Source organism: Erythrolamprus reginae, chromosome 9 (genome assembly GCF_031021105.1).
Source record: "Erythrolamprus reginae isolate rEryReg1 chromosome 9, rEryReg1.hap1, whole genome shotgun sequence".
Lineage (NCBI taxonomy): Eukaryota > Metazoa > Chordata > Lepidosauria > Squamata > Dipsadidae > Erythrolamprus > Erythrolamprus reginae.
The window spans coordinates 26,517,748-26,538,425 of NC_091958.1; the positions used below are offsets into that span (position 1 = coordinate 26,517,748).

Genomic DNA, 20,678 nt, shown 5'->3' on the forward strand with positions numbered 1-20,678 from the left:
TAATAAATAAACAAACAAACAAACTGCGGGGGCTGAAACATTACCCAACATATAGTGACAATTCCAAAATAGAGTCTAAAATGGAGACAAATGAAGCAAAAATTGAATCTGTAATCAAGACATTTCATTTTTGTATTTATATCTCTTGTATTTTTATTAACCTGATATGAATGGTCCATATGTCAGACAGAAACAGACATTAGTTACAAGAGAAATAATGTATTGAGCATTGAAAAAATTCTGCCTAAACACTTATATTCTGTTCTGGCTCAATACACTTTCTATAACAAAATGCATTTTTTATTTCAATTTATTATAGCCATCCTCCCCACAAAATATAGGCAGCTTACAAACAGAAAACAATAAATAAAGTAAAAAACTAACACTCCCCAGGCAGCCCAGAATAAAACAATCCAATAAACCCAGCAGGTGCTCCAGCAACACATCAGAGCTCTTGAGGGCATTTGGGAACCCCAGGGGAGGATGAGCTGAGCAGAAAAGGCACAATTCCGAAGTCTCATGAGATGACATTTAATAGAAGGGACCCAAAGCCCACCAGGACACTGCCCAAAACTGCTGTATCTCCAAAAAACAATCCCAGGAACCAAAGTCGACACTACTGGTGGGATTCCAATGAGGGTGGTGACTAAGCCAAAAGCCCGCAACATTTCAGTTCTGTAATCTGCCCCTGCCACATTTCTCTGCCAGTATTTTGATTTATTGCATTCCGAAAGGTTCTTTCTTCAATCATGACAGTGTGAGAAACAAATCTCAAGATTACCTCCATAGACCATGCCCTTCAGGGGAACACATTTACTCTTTTTCCACAGCCCTGCCCAGCTCCTCTCTAGAATGCAGGGAAATAAGCATGGATCGTGCTGAGTTTACCTTTTCCAGTTCTTGCGAGTTGGGCACATCTGAATGTCGTTCAAGGCCACTGCTGTGCTTTTGATGGACAAATGAAAGGTTTAGTTTTGATGTTGGCCTAGAGAAATTAAGTATTCTGTCAGTATGTGCATGGGAGAGCTCACCTAACTCCAGTGCTACAATACACATTTCTTACTTTATCCTATTTATGACCTTTTTTTGCCACAATTCCAACGGAACGATCAAAGCAGGTTCTGAAGAGTCACTTATCCAGAAAACTTTGATGAACCCTTTCAGCAAAGTGTCTGAAACCAACAATGAAGAAAATTGGTTCCCCTTTTCTTCATTTCACCTGTGGTTCACTTTCAAAATGACCAGACTCCGTGCCCAAGGCATCCTTCCAAGGGTCTCTCATCCTGAGATCAGCTTTCTACAAGACAAAAGTCCTACAGCTTGGAGAAACATCTCAGTGGCTCCTCTACTTTGTGTTTCTCTAGCAGCTGAGAACTGGAGTGGAACGAAGTGGGAGCTGGCCTGGCAGACGTCTGAGGCCTTGGCTCCGAAATAGGCTGTTGGATGGTCTGCTGCTGCCATGGCTGCTTGAGCTCCCAATGGACTTCATATGGGAATCTGGTGGCACCTCTGATAATCTTTGGAAAAGGGCCGATGGTTTCTATCGCAGGCTGGCTGTTGTTCCTGGCCTTCTCTATCTCAGCGGGAACGAGAAGACCTTATTGCCAGATTTGCAACGGACTTCGGTCCCAAGAATTCGCAGGAAGTGGGTGGAGTCCTCAAAGCCATCTACAATCTCCTGCAACAACAGGGAGGCAAAATAAGAGCAGCCCGGCAAAATTCATCAGCAAAAACCTTTGCCTCCAACTTGGCTCAGTTCTTCAGCTATCCGCTGGTCCCCAACCTCAGCTGGATCCCTGCAAATGCCAGGAGCCCCCTTCACATATGCCGTCATCCTATTTGCCTGCCCAGTCTTCCACTGCTAAAACAATTGAAAGGGCTTGGAAATCTTGGAGATTCCCTCTGGAGAGGAAAGGCTGTATGACCTGGGCATATCTGCAAGTTGAAAAGGCATGTCAAGAAACGCAGAGGTTCTTTAAGTCAATCAGTGCATGTCTCATGCTGTCCCTGGTCACCATCTTCTGCTGTACCCCTCACAGCCAGTTGGGTTTTTATACCCACTCCAGGCTTCACCCAAGAAGAAAGGTGAGCAAACTGGATCTTCTAATCTGACTTATAAGAGATCTGAGACTAACATGGATCCACCTTGAACATGCCTAAAGTTTGAACCAAGTCCATTTCAAAACTGGGACATAGAATGACCTGAATGGAGACCCAACTGTCTCGTGTAGTGCTCTGCTACTGTCAGGCACACACAATCAGAACTACAAATGTAGGGTTCAAAAGTGATGACTTTGTTTTATTCTGCCTATAACACAACAATTTGCCTTCTCTTGGGAACAGATTTTGTGTGTGTGTGTGTGTGTGTGTGTGTGTGTGTGTGTGTGTGTGATAGAGTGAGAGAGAGACAGAGCACCCCAGTTCTCTTGTGGTTGTGCAATCACTCAAGGCTAATTCCCCACTTGATCTCTCCTCCTCCTTGCCTGGCAGTGAGTTTTGCCCAAGCTAAAGGCTTCCAGGCTGGTTACCTGCATTTCCTGAATGCACTGGCCTCCCAGGGCTTCTGACATGTCTCCCACACACCAGGCGAGGCTCATGTGGAACGAGGGATCCTATGAACAACAACCAGTGGTCAAGATCAGAGGAAGGTCTGCCAGCAAAGCCAAGCACAGCAGGCCGAACACTCCAGGCAAAGTGCAGACTGCCAACCTTTCTTTTTTGGGGGGTGGGGGGGTGGCATAACATTTTTTCCCCTCCAACATACAGTAAAAACAACATAAGCAGCAAAAAAAAACATAAAATCAGTACCTAAAAATAATGATTTTTGTTACATTAAACATTTAGGAAAAAATCCTAACAATGCCTTTAATATACTTTTTATCATCTTTGCTAAATTAATTAACTACACATGAGACGTATTTCATCCACAGATAGCAATATTATAAAATCTATTCCCTTATATTTCCTTTTTCTATCTACAAAACATCTTAACCCAATATCTAATTTAATCCTTTCATCGCTGTGTTAACTCCTTATTCATTGCTGCCACCAATCCTTATTTCTTCATCTGGGTCTTTAGGAAAATAAAATTCAATCATCATGTATTCCTTCAAAAGTGATTAGGAAAATTATTTCTCTATTTTTTTTTAGTTTCCAACCACTCATAAAACTTTCCCCAGATCTTATAGTAATCACACTGTTCTTTATCTTTAAGTTTTAAAGTAAACCTATTCATTTCAGCAGAATCTAAAATCTTACGTAATATTTCATTTAGAACCAACTGGGGCCACATTCTGCATTGCAAGTTAGTCCAGAGTTCATAAAAGAACAGAGGTAAAATAATCAAATATTGGTAACTGAATGCTGACTATTCTAAGCAGCATGGAGGGGAACAAGACGACTGGGGCTGTTGGAAGTGCATTTAAAAAGCTTCTTAATTGATGATTCAACCGTTACCGTTCAGCCTCTTCCAGAGACTCGTTCTAAAGCAGTAACTCCTTATTTTCCCTCAGATGGTACAAGCCTCACCTTGTAAAAAGGCTGTAAGTTAAATTCATGCGTAACCTCATTGACTTCTGAAACCAACTCCAACATTTGGGAATGTCCTGAAGAGACCTCTAGGCCAACAAAGGTCCTGCAAGGAGATTTTTAGAGAGTAACTTGCAGCAGCTCTTCCATGGTCAGCCTCTTCCATGGATGGCTGCTGGGTTCCCAAACGCAAGAGAAGAGCACATGGCAAAAGGGCACGTGCAGAAAACAGAAAGGCTCTCTTGGAGATGCGCAGGGCTTTCGGGTGATGCCAAACTGACAGCACAAAAGGTTTTACAGCTCAGGAGGAAAAGAGGAGGCAGCGTAAAGGCAAAGGACCACTAACTGGATTTCTATGCCGCCTCTCTCTGAAGACTCGGGGCGGCTTACAACATATAGAAAAAAACAGTAAATTACTATAAAATCAATCCAATTAAATTAAAATTACACAGCAATCTAAAATCCCTAAGTAAATTAAAAATCAATCACACCCATTCATACAGCAATCATACAATCATTCGTTGGTCAGGGGCTAAGAACTAATTGCCCCAAGCCTGACAACATAAATGAGTCTTAAGACTCTTGCGGAAGATGAAGGGGGCAGTACGAATCTCCGGGGGGAGCTGGTTCCGGAGGGCCGGGGCCCCCCAGAGAGAGGGCTCTTTCCCTAGGCCCCGCCAAGCGACATTGTCTAGATGACAGGACCTAGAGAAGGTCAACACTGTGGGACCTAACCGGACGCTGGGATTCATGTGGCAGAATGCGGTCCCGTAAGTAATCTGGTCCGATGCCATGCAGGGCATTATAGGTCATAACTAACACTTTGAATTGCATCCAGAAACCAATTGGCAGCCAATTCTGTCCGCGGAGTGTTGGAGACACATGGGCATGCCCATGACCACTGACACGGCTGCGTTCTGCACGGTTTGAAGTTTTCGAACATTCTTCAAAGGTAGCCCCATGTAGAAAGCATTGCAGTAGTCGAACCTTGAGGTGATAAGGCTGCAGGACTTCCAATAGGAACAAGAATTGCAGTCCTTGTTAGGATGAATAGACACTTTCACCCCCATCTGTTTGGGGCCGGGAGGGGGGGTGTTTCCATGGAGAATATTTCCAAGAGAGCTCCTTTCCCTCTGCCAGTCCCCGTAGCCCCTATGCCATGGAACCCCCTCTTCTTCAGGACATCCACTCAGATCCCCCCAGTTTGGAATCGTAACTGGGGCAGACAAATCCCTTGAGCACCCCCTATCCTGGAGTTGGAAAAGCCCCACTGGACTTTCTGAGACCACAAGGATCTTAGCATCTCTTTGAGTGGGGAGATCAACAATCCTTCACCCACCTGGTTTTGGTCTCATTGGTATAAACCTTCACTTGATCAGCTCTGAAGACGAACCTGAAAAACAGCAGAGATTCCAACTGATGTGGAAACAAAAGGCCGAAACAAGAGAGACCCAAGACAACTGCTGGTCAGGGCTACCTCGCTGCTTCTCCAGGACCTTCTGATGACTCTTCCAAGCTTCAAACCCAGTTCAATTATACCAATTTAATCATTGTGCTATTTCCCCCTCTTTCATTATAATAATAATAATAATAATAATAATAATAATAATAATAATAATAATAATAATAATAATATAATAATAATAAATTTATTGTCATTGTCAAAACAACGAATTGTCATTGGCAATGAAAGTTGTGTGACACCCAGAGACCAGTCCCACCACATATAAAATTAGAATAGATAAATTTAAAAATAGAATAAAAAATAGAATTAAAAAATAGAATAAAATGTCCCACCCACTACAAATTCCCCACCCTAAACCACTCAACCATCTACATGACAAACCGAGTAATATTGTCCAACAGTTCACTGATGGTGACCCTTTAGTTCGTTGTTAAGTGCGAGTATAGCTCTGGGATAAAAACTATTCAGGAAACGTGTAGTCCCGAGTTCTAGTTGTTCAGTATCTTCTGCCAGAAGGCAACAGTTCAAAAAGATTGTAAGCAGGATGAGAAGAGTCTTTGAGAATGGTATGCACCTTCCTAGAACAGCGAGATGTGAAGATGTCATCCAGGGCGGGTAGCTGGAGCCCAATGATGTTCTGGGCAGTTTTAATAATTCTCTGTAGAGCTTTTTTGTTCGGTACAGAGCTGCTCCCATACCAAGCTAGTATGCCATATGTCAAGACACTCTTAATGGTGCTGTGATAGTAGGACAACAGTAGATGCTGAGATAAATTTATCTTCCTAAGCATTCTCAGGAAGTACAGCCATTGCATGCTGAGATTTGGGGACAGTCGCCTAATTTAGGTACTAGTTCAATTTCTATGGACACCCACCTCAATGACCCTGGGCGGCTTACAATTCCGAAAATATATTACGATTAAAAATAAAAATAAACATTTTAAAACAATAAAAACAGGAAACGTGTGAAAAACATTGAAAGTATCTAATTCAACATATACAAGAGCAAAATACTTGGCCAATTAACAATATAGCCAGGAAACTGGGCTCTTGGCACATTCAGTGTCCCGGGCATGAAAAATAGGGAGGTTTTTTAGGGCTTTACAAAGGGCTAATGGAGTTGAGGTCAGTCTGCTCTCCAAAGATCACAGCTAATGATGAAAATGGAAGCTTGCAGGCTGCCAAGCAAATCGCCAGCCTCTCACATCATATTTATTTGCAGCAACATGTTGGGCCCCACAGAGCCACTCTGGGGGGCAAAACAGCATTTTGGCAGCTGGTCTGCTACGTGATGAATGGTAACTCAGTCATGGCAGCCATGGGCTCCCATGGAAGCCATCTTGCAAGAGCCTCCAATACATGTTAGCAGAAATGACCCCAAAGACTGCCACTTCCATGGGCAGGAAGTGCAGTCAAGGACTCCTAAAGGACAGGTGCTTCTCAGGCATCATGTCAGCTGGGTGAGGAGGAGACTGGAGCTCTATCATTGAGAATAGAGGCTTTCCTTCTCAGCAAGAGTTGAAGTCCATGCAGCTTAAAACTTGCCAAATTTGAGAAACAATCTGCAGAAGGAAAATGCCACTGCTTGCAGCCACAACGGGTGTCCCTTCTACGGGTTTTTATGTATGCGGTCTCATTTATCAGTACCTGATGGGCTTCTGTTTCTGCCTTGCCCATATCAGCTCATCTGCTCTTGTCAGAAGCCCGGTTAAACTCCAAATAACCTCTTCAAAGAGGCCTCTAAATCCTATCCTACCAGCCTTTCAGTCACGATAGGAACTCACCGCCAGCATGGCCTATGGGCCTCACCTGTGGCAGGAGGCCAAGCGTTCTTTGAGGGACTGGACAAAGGAGTGGATCCAGTGATGGCGCAACACAACACCTTGAGAGAGGCTGATGTGGAATTCTTCCTGTCCCGTCAGAAGGGGCACATACGTGCGCCCACAGATCAGGAGGAGCTGCAGTAAATCCAGGAAGTCCTCCCCAGCTTTGTCTGTAGAAAAAACAGAACAAGCACTCTTAAACTATATGGCCCCTTTTCCTGGTCTCACATATTACCACTCCATCCCAATTCCCTCTCCCAAGTCTACTCTTTTACACAAGCATCTCAACAGCAAACAGTCCCAGTTTGCAAACAAGCAATTACAGAATGTGCCCTAATAATACCCAGTTAAGGACCGCTGCCTTACAAATGCTTTTTGCCCTGGCCAAGGATGCCAGAAAGGCCCAAGATATAGGCCCAAGGTTGGGAGGGACCCTCGCAAGATGGCCGCCATGGGAGGGCATGGCCAAGATGATTGAGTTGACCATTTACCAAGCAGCAGACTGACTGCAAATTCACCCTCGGCCAGGTCCAGCAATCCTCAGATCCCCATCCAGCCCTTCAACTTCAAGAGCTAGCCTACTCCACTACTGTCAGGAAATTCTTATTTTCAGTTTATTATTATTGTTTTTTTTATTATTATTATTATTATTATTATTATTATTATTATTACTACTTACTTATTTATTTATTGGACTTATATGCCACCCCTCTCTGTGGACTCGGGGTGGCTTACAACATTTTAGTAAAAATACAATAAATAAAACATTTCTAGGCCAATTAATAAGATAATTAATTTTAAATGTTCTTAAAAACTAAACATTTAAAATCAAAGAAACACATACATATTGGGGACCTTTCTCTGCATGCTTCACAGTCCCTTGGCATCCCTTCTGCCTTGGGTGGTCAGAATAACGGACAATGGTGTTGGGAGGTCCTGGGAGCACGGAGAGCAAGGATGGCTGCCCTCGTCCTTATCCTGCTCTCACCAGAGATCATCCACAAGGGCAATCAGTGCTGTTTCTCTCCAATAACCAAGCCTACATCCCGACAGGAAGCTGTCCAGATCTCCAAAAGTTGCCAAGCAACCACTTTATCTAACAGGTTCTCTAAAAAGGAATGGTAGGAAATGGGACAAAAATTTCCAGGCAAGTGGGATCAAGCAATGTTTTTTTTGAGGAGGGGGTCAACTAGGGACTCCTTAAAGGGCCCTCCTGCCTGAAGCCACCAGTCACCAATCAGCAGGGATAAGGGTCTAACTGACAGATGGCCGCTCTGTCCACGCTGAGGATTCTATTCACTTCCTTGGGTCAAACAGAATCGAAATTCCCCAGATAAATGAGCAAAACCTTTCACCAGGCATCCCATATGGGCCTGAACAATGCTCCAACTGGGAACCAATCCTTATGTATTGGGTGTTCAACAGGTTCCTCTGCACAGCCCTCCCCCAACCCCCACATCCCCCAGTTCCCTCTGGAACCCATTTGGGTCCATCAGTTGACAGGGTAGCCCACTCAGGTGGTCTCCCTGTAGGCAGGAGTGGCTTAAGAGAATCTCAACGATACCAGGGTGTGATCTGACTATAATGGGGTGGAGGGGCTGAGGAATAATTTATTTATTAATTGGACTTGTATGCCACCCCTCTCCATGGACTCTGGGCGGCTAATAATATTAAATCCCACCCCAGTTCCTTCAATTTTACACTGCATTTCTCCAAAGCACTTATGGAAAGGAATAATCAAATTGGGCATATGAAAAAAATACACAAGTGTCTTCCCCCTCCCCCCCTGGGGAAACTCAAAGTTCTTTCATTGCTTTAGAAATGTTTGGAAACATTAGCTCTCTGGGCAGGTCAGAAGCACTGAAAGCCTTGCTCTTCCTGTGTTCCAGTCTGCTCAAGGCAACCATAAAGGTGGGCCAGCGCCAATTCTCCACTCCTCTTCCAGAGAAACGGGAAAACATCAAGAGACTTACACGGCATGTATACATGGGTTGCCCAGTTGCCTTGTTCGTGAGGAAATGTCCGCAGGCGGCCTTCATGTTTACTGCAGTCATCCACCACCCTTTCCTTTTCTTCCTGATCCCTGAACATCCTCCGGACACTGTCTGGCAAGGGGAGGGGGGGCATTGCGGCTCTGCAAAACGAATGGAGAGAGTTGGTACCAGAAGCATTTTCTGCTCCAAGATCAGAACACAAACAGCCCTGGGACAGTCGTTGCAGTTGTCCCCTAGCCCTGTGCAATAGCAACACCTATCCAGTTAGGGTAAGTGGAAAGGGCAAAGAGGAATTCTGGGACAATGGCACAGAGAGACAATCTCCTCCCCACTGATATCAAGTGGAGAAATGGCCAAAAGAGGTCAGAAATCTGCAGCTCGTCTAATGAGAATTTTCTCAGCCTTTAAAGAAGGAGCACCTGGCCACAAAAGGTGCCTTGACAGCTAGGCCTATTTCACTGAGCCAAGAGCAGAACTGCCTTTTGCAGAACACACTAATCCGGGATAGCTTAAAATATGTTGACTTTGTTGTAGTTTTACTTATTGTGTTTATGGAGTTTATAGCACCGGTTTATTTGAGCCAGGGTGGTGCATGAGAGTGCAGCACTGCAGGCTCCTTCAGCTAACTGCTAGCTGTAGTTCAGCAGTTCAAATCTCACCACCGGCTCCAGGTTGACTCAGCCTTCCATCCTTCCGAGGTGGGTCAAATGAGGACCCAGACTGCTGGGGGCAAAAGGCTGATTCTGTAAAGCGCTTAGAGAGGGCTGTAAAGAGATTATGAAGTGGTAGATAAGTCTAAATGTAATTGATACTGCACCAACCCAAATTGGTTCGATTCAACAGTATTCAATGAATACTGTCAGAGGTGGGCTGCTAAGGTGGAACAGCGAGGTGTTAGTGGAATCCAGCACAATTCTGCTACTGCACCTGGGCAGGGAGTGAAATTGTGCACTATCATGCAGGTGCGCCCATGTTTATTTATTTATTAGATTTGCATGCTGCCCCTCTCCGCGGACTCAGAGCGGCTCACAACAAAAACAGTACAAATCCAATACCTAAAAACACTTTACAACCCTTAATATAAAAACAATCATGCATCTCATTCAGACCATACACAAAGCGGAAGGGCCCAGGAGAATCAATTTCCCCATGCCCATGTTTCAGCACAGTAACCATGGAGTCCAGCGCAATTCTGCTACTGCACCTGGGCAGGTAGTGAAATTGTGCGCAGACACGCAGGGGCACCATGCCCCTGCGTGTCTGCGCACGATTTCACTACCTGCCCAGGTGCAGTAGCAGAATTGCGCTGGACTCCGCTAGCACTCAGAGCCACGGGGGCGAGCACACATCACCGTCCCACCTCAGCAGCCCAGCTCTGAATATGGGGCTCTACCACTTTCCCCACCAGGAAGATGAAGAACCATCCTCTGGCCGCCTATTCCAGTTGTGGCCCTTGTGCTGCAACCAAGCAGCCTTTGGAAGCAGATGGAAAGGCCGCGTGCTTCTTCTTCCTCCTCCGCGCACACCGGAGAGATAGTTATGACGGCGTCGGAGCCTTCAGGCATTATTAGTGCGGCTAGGCCAAGTTGGAGCCAAAAGGCCCGGCCGCCCCTCCGCCCACAGCAGCACCCACCGCGGGGAAAGCGGACTGGCTGACGCTGGAGGAGTCTGGGCGGGACGGGACCTCGGGCTCCCAGCCCTCGGCTCCGGGAAAAGCGTTCCGCCCGGGGAAGGCAGGCCGGACGCGGGAGACCCAGCCGCCTCGTTCTTCGGAGCCTCCCCGGACGCTGGGAAGCGGCTCACCTGCAGTCCCGAGGGGGGAATTCACGGCCGCCCACCGCCGCGCTGGGCCGAACCTCCCCGCTACTCCTGTCCCGGGCGGCGCCGGCGGTGGTTGCCTCGCTCTCGCCCTCCGAGCCGGAGCTGCTGTAGTCCACCAGCGCCGCCCTCATGGCCGGAAGCCGAAGCCTCACGCCTGCGCAGAAATGACGCCCCGCCCCACTGGGAGGACTCACGGCCTATAGAGTTGGCTACTTCCGCTTCCGGTGGGCCCAACGTTCGGGTGGCTCCCCCTCACGTCGAGCAACTGAGCGTGGAGTCCCGTCCCGTCCCCCCCACGCTCCGACTCCCTCACCAACCGGAGGAGGGTCAGTGGAAGCGGAAGCGGCCTCTCCCTCCTGCTTAGGATTCTTTTTAAAAAAGGAAATGCTCATTATGAAGAATTGATTTGTTTAAGAACCATTTCTTCTGCTTAATGACTTCCAGTAATTTGCTTTAAATCATGTGGTGGTGACCTCTTAATAATCACAATGACTTGAAATGTAAATTCTGGGCTCAATTGTGGTCATTAAGTGAGAACCATCTGAAAAGCTGTCATCTAGAAATCAGGACAAAATGTGATGGGCTTACATTAAAAGAAGGTAGGATCTGTTGTAGGTGAGGAAATATTTCCTTGCGATGAGATCCATTCAGCAATGGGTGAGGTTGCCTCTCTGTAAATGGCTGAAGAGTACAGATGGCACCTGCTAGGATAGAATAACAGGTGGAAGGGACTTTGCGGGTCTTCTAGTCCAACCCCCTGCTTAGACAGGAAACCCTACACAACTTCAGACAAATGCTTATTTAATCTCTTCTTTAAAACTTCCAGTGTTGGAACATTTAAAACTTCTGGAGGCAAGTTGTTCCACTGATTAATTGTTCTAACTGTCAGGAAATTTCTCCTTAGTTCTAAGTTGCTTCTCTCCTTAATTAGTTTCCACCCATGGATTCTTGTTCCACCCTCAGGTGCTTTGGAGAATAGACTCCCTCTTCTTTATGGCAATCCCTGAGATATTGGAACATTGCTACCATGTCACCTCTAGTCCTTCTTTTCATAAGACTAGACTAGACCAGCGTTTCCCAACCGGTGTGCCATGGCACACTAGACACAGTCAGATGTGCCGCCAAGCTCCTAGGGAAGCTCCAGCTGGGCGGGGCGCTGCCGGTGCCTCCGAGCTCCCACTCGCAGCTGTCCCCCGGTTCCTGCCCGTTGCCGCAGTTTCTGGCGCTCTCCTGCTGGGCCCCAAAGAAGGAAGGCGGGGAAAAGGAGAGCGAGTGGGAGCTCGGAGGCACCGGCAGTGCCCCGCCCAGCTGGAGTTTCCTGGCGTCGGCGGCAAGTGTCCTTTGGGCCCGGCGGGAGGGCACTGTCGGTGGGAGCGGGAGCGTGCCGGCTGCAGCGGCCCCAGGCGGTCGCGGGGAGATGGGGGCGGCGAGAGGGAGCATCAGCGCCACCCCTCTACGAGCAGGAAGAGCCTCAGCGATGGGGCACGCCGTTTGCCTTTCGGCTCCGTCGCTGAGGCTTTTGCTGCTCGTGGAGGGGAAGGCGCCGATGCCCAAAGCCTCAGTGACGTTTGGCTGCCGGGGCGGCGGGGAGGAGAAAATCCTCCCCCCCCCCTCCAGGAGCAGCAAAAGCCTAAGTGACGGATCGCGTCGTTTGCCTTTCGGCTCCGTCGCTGAGGCTTTTGCTGCTCGTGGAGGGGGGGTTGGCGGTGCCGATGCCAAATGCTTTCCCTCCGCGGTGGGGGGTGGAGGGCAGGCGCAGTCAGCCCCAGGAGACAAAGAGGGAATGAGAGAAAGGAAAGAGACAGAAAGGGAGGGAGAGAAAGAACAAGTGAGAGATAGAAAGGATAGAGAGAAAGGGAATGAGAGAAAGGAAAGAGAGAGAAAGGTAGGGAGAGAAGGAATGAGGGAAAAAGGGAGGAAGAGAGAGAAATGAGAAACATGAGAGAGAAAAGGGGGAAAGACAGGAGAAGTACCCAGAAATGAGACAGTGGTATAAATTTCAGGAGGGATGATTGATGATTGACTGTACAGGTATTTATAAGGGGATGTTACATGGGATTGTATATATGAGGGGGTTATTTATGTATGTATGTATGTATGTATGTATGTATGTATGTATGTATGTATTTATTTATTTATTTATTAGATTTGTGTCATTTTGGTTGGTGGTGTGCCCCAGAATTTTGTAAATGTAAAAAATGTGCCGCGGCTCAAAAAAGGTTGAAAATCACTGGACTAGACATATCCAGTTCCAGCAATCATTATTTATGTTTTATCGAGTCCCCTAATAATTGTTGCTCTTTTCTGCATTCTTTCAAGAATCTCAACTTTTTTACATCGTGAGGACCAACATTAGATATAATATGCTAAGTATGTCCTTACCAAGGCATTATAAAATGATATGAACACTTCATGCAGCCTAGAACTCTGTTGGCTTTTTTGGAAGTTGCTGCACATTGCTGGCTCATATTTAAGTGGTTGTCCACTAGGACTCCAAGATCCCTCTCACAGTCACTACTATTGAGCAAGGTATTACATATCCTGTACCCTGTGCATTTTATTTTTCTTGCCTAAATGTAGAACCTTACTTTTTCACCATGGAATTCCATTTTGTTAGTGCCCAATGTTGAACTCTGTCAAGACCCTTCTGTATCTTAAGCCTCTCTTCTGGCTATTTCTGCTAGCTTGATGTCATCTGCAAATTTGATGAGTTTCCCATCTATCCCCTCATCCAAACCATTGATGAATATCTTGAAGACTACTGGGCGTAAAACAGCCCTGGGATACCCCACTCCATACCTTCCTCCATGTAAATGCAGTTCTATTGAGGCCTGTTGGCTGTGGTTGCCCAGCCAGTTACAAATCAACCTGGTGGTGATGTTGTCTAGCCCACATTTTTCTATTTTATCAAGTAGCAGCTTATGGTCTAAGTAAATTATATCGACAGCATTCCTCTGGTCCACTATTATTCTGATTGTAACTTAGTTTGAGGCATAAACTCCAGATCTCACTGTATGCACTTTAAACTCCCAGAAACTTGGGGTAAATAATTGTTTCCTCGGCCTTGCCCACCAGGGCTCTTCAACCTTTTAAAAAATATATATAAAGGACATGAGGGGACAAAAAGTGTGGTAACAAAAATCCCAGATGATACAAAATTGGGATGAGGAAGGTTGCTAATCCCTCAGATTAGACTATAAAAGAATATTGATATTTATTGGTTCCCATTTAAAAGGCCCAGTTCAAAAATGCATATTTGACCTGACTTGGGCCAGAGCAAAACAGGCGGCCTGGTGCAAGGCTGGCCTCGGGGAGCCTGGAGGAAGGGCCAGGGCCGCCGCTACCAAAAGCGCCGGGCAACCCTGTTTAGCCCTGGCAGAAGCCCTGCGGCTTCCAAGAGGAGCCATTTGGCGGTTGGCACAACGGGCAGGCCAGCTCGGCCTGCTGGTGCCCGGCGTTCTTCGGCCCCTTCCCCTTGGACCCGCCGCAGGGTAGCGGAAGGAAGAGAGGGTTTGTCCGCGGCCGCCGCCAAGGCCCCAACCAGGCGTTCCTTGCCTGCCAACTGGGCGGACCCACCACCAGGGGCGCTCGCCCGCCCGCCCCAGTTCCCCCTCGCGTCCGATGCGGCTGCCCCTGCGGTCCGGCAGAGGGCAGCGCCGATTCCGCGGCTCTTCTCCGGCGCCGCCCCTTCCTCCAGGCGCCTCCTCGCCCGCCCGCCGGTGCCCCCCCTCCCCGCTTCCTCAGCCAGCCGGCCTCGCCTGCCCGCCTGCCCGCTACGCGAGCCCGGGGATCGTAGCGGCGCGCCAGGCCCCAGGTAGGCAGGAGGGCGGCGCCGGGGAGCCTCGGGCGAGCCAGGCCGCTGAGAGGCCGAACGGAAGGGCGCCGGGCCCGCCTCGCCCGGGAATCCCGCAGGTGGGCGCCCTCGGCCTCCGGGGCTTCCGGCCGCCGCCCCACCGCTCCTCTCGGTCGCCCGCCGGGTTTCCCCCCACAACCACCTCAGCTCGGAACGCAACGCGGCGGCCGAGGAATGGCGGCCCGGGAGCAGCGAGGCCGGCCTTGCGGGTCGCGGCGTGGATTGGAAGCCGAGAGGGCCGAGGCGGCGCTTCTGCGCGCCTCCATCAAAGCCGGCGAGGGAAAGGCGGTCCCGAAGGCCTGAGGCGGCCTTTGTGCTACCCTTCCCCGCCTTCGGAGAAGCGGAAAGAGGCGGCCGCTCTGCGGAGCTGGGGGGGGGGGTGAGCGGCACTTTGGGTGCCCGGTGGGGCTTGTGCCGTCCTCCTAGAGCCCCCCCCCCATAGGAACCAGCGCCAGGCTCGGCTGAGGCGCGGGGTTGTTCCCATCCTCGTGAGGATTTGACTGCGGAACCCCCTGATACTGCTGCCCGGCCGCCTCAGTGGAGAGAAGCGGCAGGGAAAGCAGCTCTTCCGTTCTGGGGTGCGCTGGGACCCCATCCAGAGGTGGGCTGCTAAGGAGGGACGGTGACATGTGCTTGCGTGGCTCTGAGTGCTAGTGAAGTCCAGGGCAATTCTGCTACTGCACCTGGGCAGGGAGCGAAATTGTGCACGGACATGCAGGAATGACTGTGGCGCTTCTGCATGTCCATGCACGATTTTGCTCCCTGCCCAGGTGCAGTAGCAGAATTGCCCTGGACTCCACGGTTACTACGCTGATACACAGGTGCACCTGCGTGTCTGTGCGCGATTTCGCTACCTGCCCAGATGCAGTAGCGTAATTGCGCTGGACACTGCTAGCACTCAAAGGACAGGGGCGAGCACACGTCACTGTTCCAACTTAGCAGCCCACCTCTGACCCCCAAAGGCAGAAGAGTCACCCAGGGATTGAGAGTAGGGACGCCCCATGAGCAGCTGTGGAGCCAAAAGCTGAGAGAAAACATGAGGAGCTCTAGGCCCTGTGGACAGTCTTAGGCAATTCTGTCACTTCCTTTGAAAGAAAGGCCATTGAGCCTAAGGCTCCTTTGCGTTTTCTTCTCTTTCCATCGGTGGTCCTTGCAGTGAGTATTTTTCTGATTGTAATGAAGCCCACCAGCAACTGAGCAGACACTGCTCTCCAGGCTGGTGATCACAGATCCTAACTTCCAATTTTATTTTATTTTATTTTTAAAAAGAACTCCCTGGCCTGAAGCAATAGGCACCAGCATTTCTGTTGCTCCAATGACTTCTTGGTTTCGGAATTGGGGAAACTCCAGATAAGCAGTGAAGAAAGCAAAATATTTCAGTTCAGGGATTCCTGGTAGGGGAGGCAGATCTTGAAATAGGGGCCTGGTTAGCAAAACTCTCTTGTTGATTCTGATCCCCAGCTTCCAATGCTGTGTTTCATGAAAAGGAACCTTGCAACCTGATCCCAAACCTGAAGCCCGCTTCTGCCGGAAAGGAAGTTGCTGGTGATTCTTACTGACCTCCTCTTCTTTCTTTGCAGGTTCCCCGAGAGGCTTTCTGGAAGAAGGACAAGGGGCTGGGACTACAAGGTGATCACCGGGATGTCCGGCCTGCTTTGGTCTGATGTGTCTCAAAGGTAGCTGGCCCCTCCTCCGAGGATTCGCACGACCACTCTAGTGATCGTCCTCTAGGAATAGCTTTCCTTGATTGCTCTGCCTCAGTTGAGCTGCACAACCGCTGATTGTGGAACCCCCCTCTTTTTCTCCCCAGCATGTCAGAAACCTGGTCCCAGCAGCCGCCACCCTCCCAGCAGCCCCCGCACCACGGGGCCACGGCTACCCTTCCAGAGCACCCCATCCCGCCCAGTGCGGTGAGCGAGAACCCTTTGGGCTGCGCCGTCTACGGTATCCTCCTGCAGCCGGAGCCCAGCGGGTTGCAGCACCCGCCCATCTCTGCCAGCGGTGGAGGGGAGGCCTCCCCCAAATGTGGGGTTTGTGGGCACGACCTGTCCCACCTCTCCAACCCCCAGGAGCACCAGTGCCTCCAAGGCAGCCACGACCGCTCCTTCCAGTGCACCCAGTGCCTGAAGATCTTCCACCAGGCGACGGATCTCCTGGAGCACCAGTGCCTGCAGGTGGAGCAGAAGCCCTTCGTCTGCGGCGTCTGCAAGATGGGCTTCTCCCTGCTCACCTCCCTGGCCCAGCACCACAGCGTCCACAACGGCAGCACAGCCGTCAAGTGCTCCATCTGTGAGAAGACCTACAAGGCGGCTGCGGCAGCAGCAGTGGCCCCTGAGGAACCTGCCCCACCCCAGCAGCCGGCGGCCCTCAACCGGACGCCGGCGGAGAAGCCCTACAGCTGCTCCATCTGCCAGAAGCCGTTCAAGCACCTCTCGGAGCTGTCGCGCCATGAGCGGGTGCACACCGGGGAGAAGCCCTACAAGTGCAGCCTGTGCGACAAGAGCTTCAGCCAGTCCTCGCACCTGGTGCACCACAAGCGCACCCACAGCGCTGAGCGGCCCTACAAGTGCACCGTCTGCGAGAAGGCCTTCAAGCACCGCTCCCACCTGGTGCGCCACATGTACGCCCACTCAGGCGAGGCCCACCTCTTCCGCTGCAACGTCTGCGAGCTGCACTTCAAGGAGTCCTCGGAGCTGCTGCAGCACCCCTGCACGCCCAGCGGGGAGCGGCCCTTCCGCTGCGCCGCCTGCCACAAGGCCTTCCGACGGCCCTCCGATCTCCGCCAGCACGAGCGCACCCACAGCACCGAGCGGCCCTTCCAGTGCGACCTCTGCCAGATGAGCTTCAAGCAGCAGTACGCCCTCATGCGCCACCGCCGCACCCACAAGGCCGCCACCCCTGCCCCGTCCGCGGAGCAGGAGGCTGCCCCACCGCCGTTCAAGTGCTCCCTGTGCGAGAAGGGCTTCGTGCAGCCGGCCCACCTGCTCTACCACCAGCACGTCCACGGCATCGAGAACCTCTTCAAGTGCAACGCCTGCCAGAAGGGCTTCAGCCAGTCCTCCGAGCTGCTGCGCCACCGCTGCGTGCAGAGCGCCGAGCGGCCCTTCAAGTGCACCTCCTGCAGCAAGGCCTACAAGCGGGCCTCGGCCCTGCAGAAGCATCAGCTGGCCTCACACTGCGCCGAGAAGCCCCTGCGCTGCACCCTCTGCGAGCGCCGCTTCTTCTCCTCCTCGGAGTTCGTGCAGCACCGCTGCGACCCGGCCCGCGAGCGGCCCCTGAAGTGCCCGGACTGCCAGAAGCGCTTCAAGTACGCCTCCGACCTGCAGCGCCACCGGCGGGTCCACACGGGGGAGAAGCCCTACAAGTGCCCCTCCTGCGAGAAGGCCTTCAAACAGCGGGAGCACCTGAACAAGCACCACGGGGTCCACACCCGCGAGCAGCACTACAAGTGCATGTGGTGTGGCGAGCGCTTCCTGGACCTGGGCCTGCTGCAGGAGCACAGCGCGCAGCACACCGCCACAGAAGGCACTTACACGGTGGCGCCCTGCCTGCCCTGAGCCGCTCCTCTGCCTAGCGCAGCTCCCGGGCCCTTCTGGAGCCGGGGCCAGCCTGCCTGCCAACAGAGAGCCCTTCCGTGCGCCCAACGAGCCGAGTGAACTAAGCCCCAGGAGCACAGGGGCCGCGCACGGCCAAGGCCGTCTCTGGCCTCAGAAGAACTGGCTCTTGAAGCCTGCCAGGCTCCGGCCTTCCCCCGTGCCGGGACTCCAGTGTCTATGAAGGGAAGGGCTGCCTCCCGAGTCCCGAGTGAAGCCTCTGCTGTTTGGGAAGGCTGGAGCAGGACTCTGAGAACCGCCGAGAAGAAGGGCTCGGAAGAGGCACGTACGCCCGGCTGAAAGGCCTCCTCTGACTCAGTGCCATGGCTTCTCCATGCAGATGCTCCAAACGACAGTCCTGGCGTGGGGGGGGGGGGTGTTTGGCTTCAATAGTCTGCAGCCATTAGGACCGAATTTCCTCCCCACTCCAGCCATTGGAAGCAGGAAGGGCCTGGAGAAAAAACTTGATTTATCTATTTAAACGTATTATAAAGCTAGAGCAGACCCTCCCCCCGCTTCCCCCCAGCCTCCTCTTCCTCCTCTTATCCCTCCCTTGTGGCATAAATAGATAGGCTTCTCTGTGTAACCTCTGAGAAATGTAAACATTCAAGACATGCAACTGAAAAGCTTGGACAGAAAACATTAAAACTGCACTGATCTGTCCTGGAATTGTGTCTTTTGGAACCCAAAGGCCCGAGGGCAAAAAGGGTGCCCTTGCCAGTCAGGTAAACCAGATTTGAGATAGGTGAGCTTCTGCACGTCTCCATTGGTGTGCATGGAGCAGGTGTGGTGCATATGTATATACACATGTACGAGGTACGTAGAACCACTTACTACGTTAAATTAGAAGAGTGTAGCAATCCGGTCATGGGGTCAGCTGAAAAAAAAGCAGACTGTCCTTTTTGATGGGGGGAGGGGAGGAAGAAGAGGGGCCTCTCTATCCCAGATCCCTTTCGGTGGATCCTATTTGGGGGAGGAGCAGAGTATAACCCTCTTGCGGAGGGGGGGAGTGGAGACTGAGCAAGGAGAGGTGCTGACTTCTCCTTCTGGGTCCTGGGCCTTTTCAGGGCATCCCAGAGGCAGCTTTTAGGGAATTCTTCCTTCGGGAAGAGCCTTTTTTAAAACCACCATGGAGCTCAGCTGTATGTCAGTTTTACAGTCTTGCAAAAGCTGCACCCAATGGAGTTTTTCTTTGTCCGGAGTAGAGGGGGCGGGGGGGGGGTTGAAAGGCTTTGCTCAGAGCCCACTAGGCAGGATATGGTGAGATGGAAGCAGGCCCCTCCCTTTCCGGAGAGCCAAGACGTCCCTCCCCTGGGCGGCTTGTCTTCCTTGTAGGCTTCCTTCCTGCAGGCTCCATTGTTTCTCTCCCCTCCCACCCACCCACCCTCGTCAGCCTATTTCCCATCTCCTGCCCAAGAGCCACTGTGTCTCTGTGCTACGCCTCCTTTCTTGCTTGAGCCTTTTCTCCAGCTCCCTTCTGAATGTTCTTGGAGACCCCTGGGCAGAGCTGGGCTGCTAAGGGGGAACGGTGACGCGTGCTCACCCTGTGGCTGTGAGTGCGAGCGGAGTCCAGCGCAGTTCTGCTATTGCACCTGGGCAGGGAGCGAAATCACGCGCGGCCGCACAGGTGCACCACAGGCACAAACTGTTTACGATGGGAAAGCTGCTCTCTATCTTCCTCAGTTGGACTGTGGGTTACCAGATCTCTACAGAAGGCCGATAAAAGTATAGTCCGTGATCTCATGGCAGACATCTAGGAATAGGACGGGTGTCCAGTGTTTTCTAAACTTTGGAAATTATTATAGAAACTCTGCAACATCTCCTGTCAAAACTGCCACATGCACACCTGCTTGTCTGCGTGTGATTTCACTCCCTGCCCAGGTGCAGTAGCAGAATTGCGCTGGACTCAGCCAGCACACAGAGCCACGGGGGCGAGCACGCGTCACCGTTCCGCCCTAGCAGCCCAGCTCTGCCCCTGGGAGAGTCAGGCTCAGTTCATTCAGGCTGATTTGGCCAAGGACCCTTCCTGGCCCCTGATTCTTTGCTGCCTTTGCCCCCTGGACCGGAGAGGCTCCTGTCTACTATAACAGGGGTCACCAATCTTTCCGACCTCTAGGACCACTAAATTGATCATTTTAAATCCACAGACCAGTAATCTGATTTTTTTTAAAGTATAAACAGTATTCAGGGCAAGATTTAAACATTTAAATAATTTTTCTGCCGACTACCAATGTGTGATCTATAGACCACAGTTGGTAGCCGCTGTGCTATAAAGCAGGGCCTGTCTCTCCAGGGAAACGGCCTTTGTCCTGTAGGCTCTGCAGACTGGTCCCAGCAGAGGGAATCCTCCTTTCTGGCAGTCACATGCCATTTGGGGAAGGAAGCTGTATTTTCTAGCGTTCAGGAAGCAAGAGGCACTCTGGTTATTGAAATGGATGTCCAGGTGCCGCCTCTATGTTGGTGAAGGCAGGCAGGGTTCCCTTGGGTTCCATTTGGGAGTCTAGGGAAAGGGAGGCTCTTGCCTTTTCTTTCTGCTCAAGATCTCAATGGACAATTGGGGGGCCACTGGGGGACACAGAACGCTGGACTCGATGGGCTTTGG

At 50.9% G+C, this 20,678-nt stretch overlaps 2 protein-coding genes across 5 annotated transcripts; one reads left to right on the plus strand and one right to left on the minus strand.

Annotated features, from left to right (window-relative positions):
* Positions 1–127: 127 nt before the first annotated feature.
* USB1 (U6 snRNA biogenesis phosphodiesterase 1) lies at positions 128–10,830 on the minus strand. 2 transcript variants are annotated; one of them, XM_070760632.1, is made up of 7 exons: positions 10,613–10,830; positions 8,789–8,949; positions 6,802–6,985; positions 4,868–4,921; positions 3,529–3,634; positions 2,529–2,612; positions 128–1,935 (listed from the first exon to the last, which is right to left on the minus strand). In XM_070760632.1, the coding sequence occupies exons 1-7, from the start codon at positions 10,759–10,761 to the stop codon at positions 1,831–1,833; spliced, it is 843 nt and encodes a 280-aa protein (XP_070616733.1). In that variant the 5' UTR covers positions 10,762–10,830; the 3' UTR covers positions 128–1,830. The 2 variants fall into 2 exon arrangements, with proteins under 2 accessions (XP_070616733.1, XP_070616732.1); XM_070760631.1 differs by having other exon boundaries at positions 128–1,678; positions 10,613–10,826.
* Positions 10,831–10,967: 137 nt separating this feature from the next.
* On the plus strand, positions 10,968–18,739 carry ZNF319 (zinc finger protein 319). Of its 3 annotated transcripts, none has more exons than XM_070760620.1 (3): positions 10,968–11,229; positions 16,064–16,159; positions 16,294–18,739. In XM_070760620.1, the coding sequence occupies exons 2-3, from the start codon at positions 16,125–16,127 to the stop codon at positions 18,038–18,040; spliced, it is 1,782 nt and encodes a 593-aa protein (XP_070616721.1). In that variant the 5' UTR covers positions 10,968–11,229; positions 16,064–16,124; the 3' UTR covers positions 18,041–18,739. The 3 variants fall into 3 exon arrangements, with proteins under 3 accessions (XP_070616721.1, XP_070616720.1, XP_070616722.1); XM_070760619.1 differs by lacking the exon at positions 10,968–11,229 and adding an exon at positions 14,235–14,444; XM_070760621.1 differs by lacking the exon at positions 10,968–11,229 and adding an exon at positions 14,453–14,542.
* Positions 18,740–20,678: the final 1,939 nt, after the last annotated feature.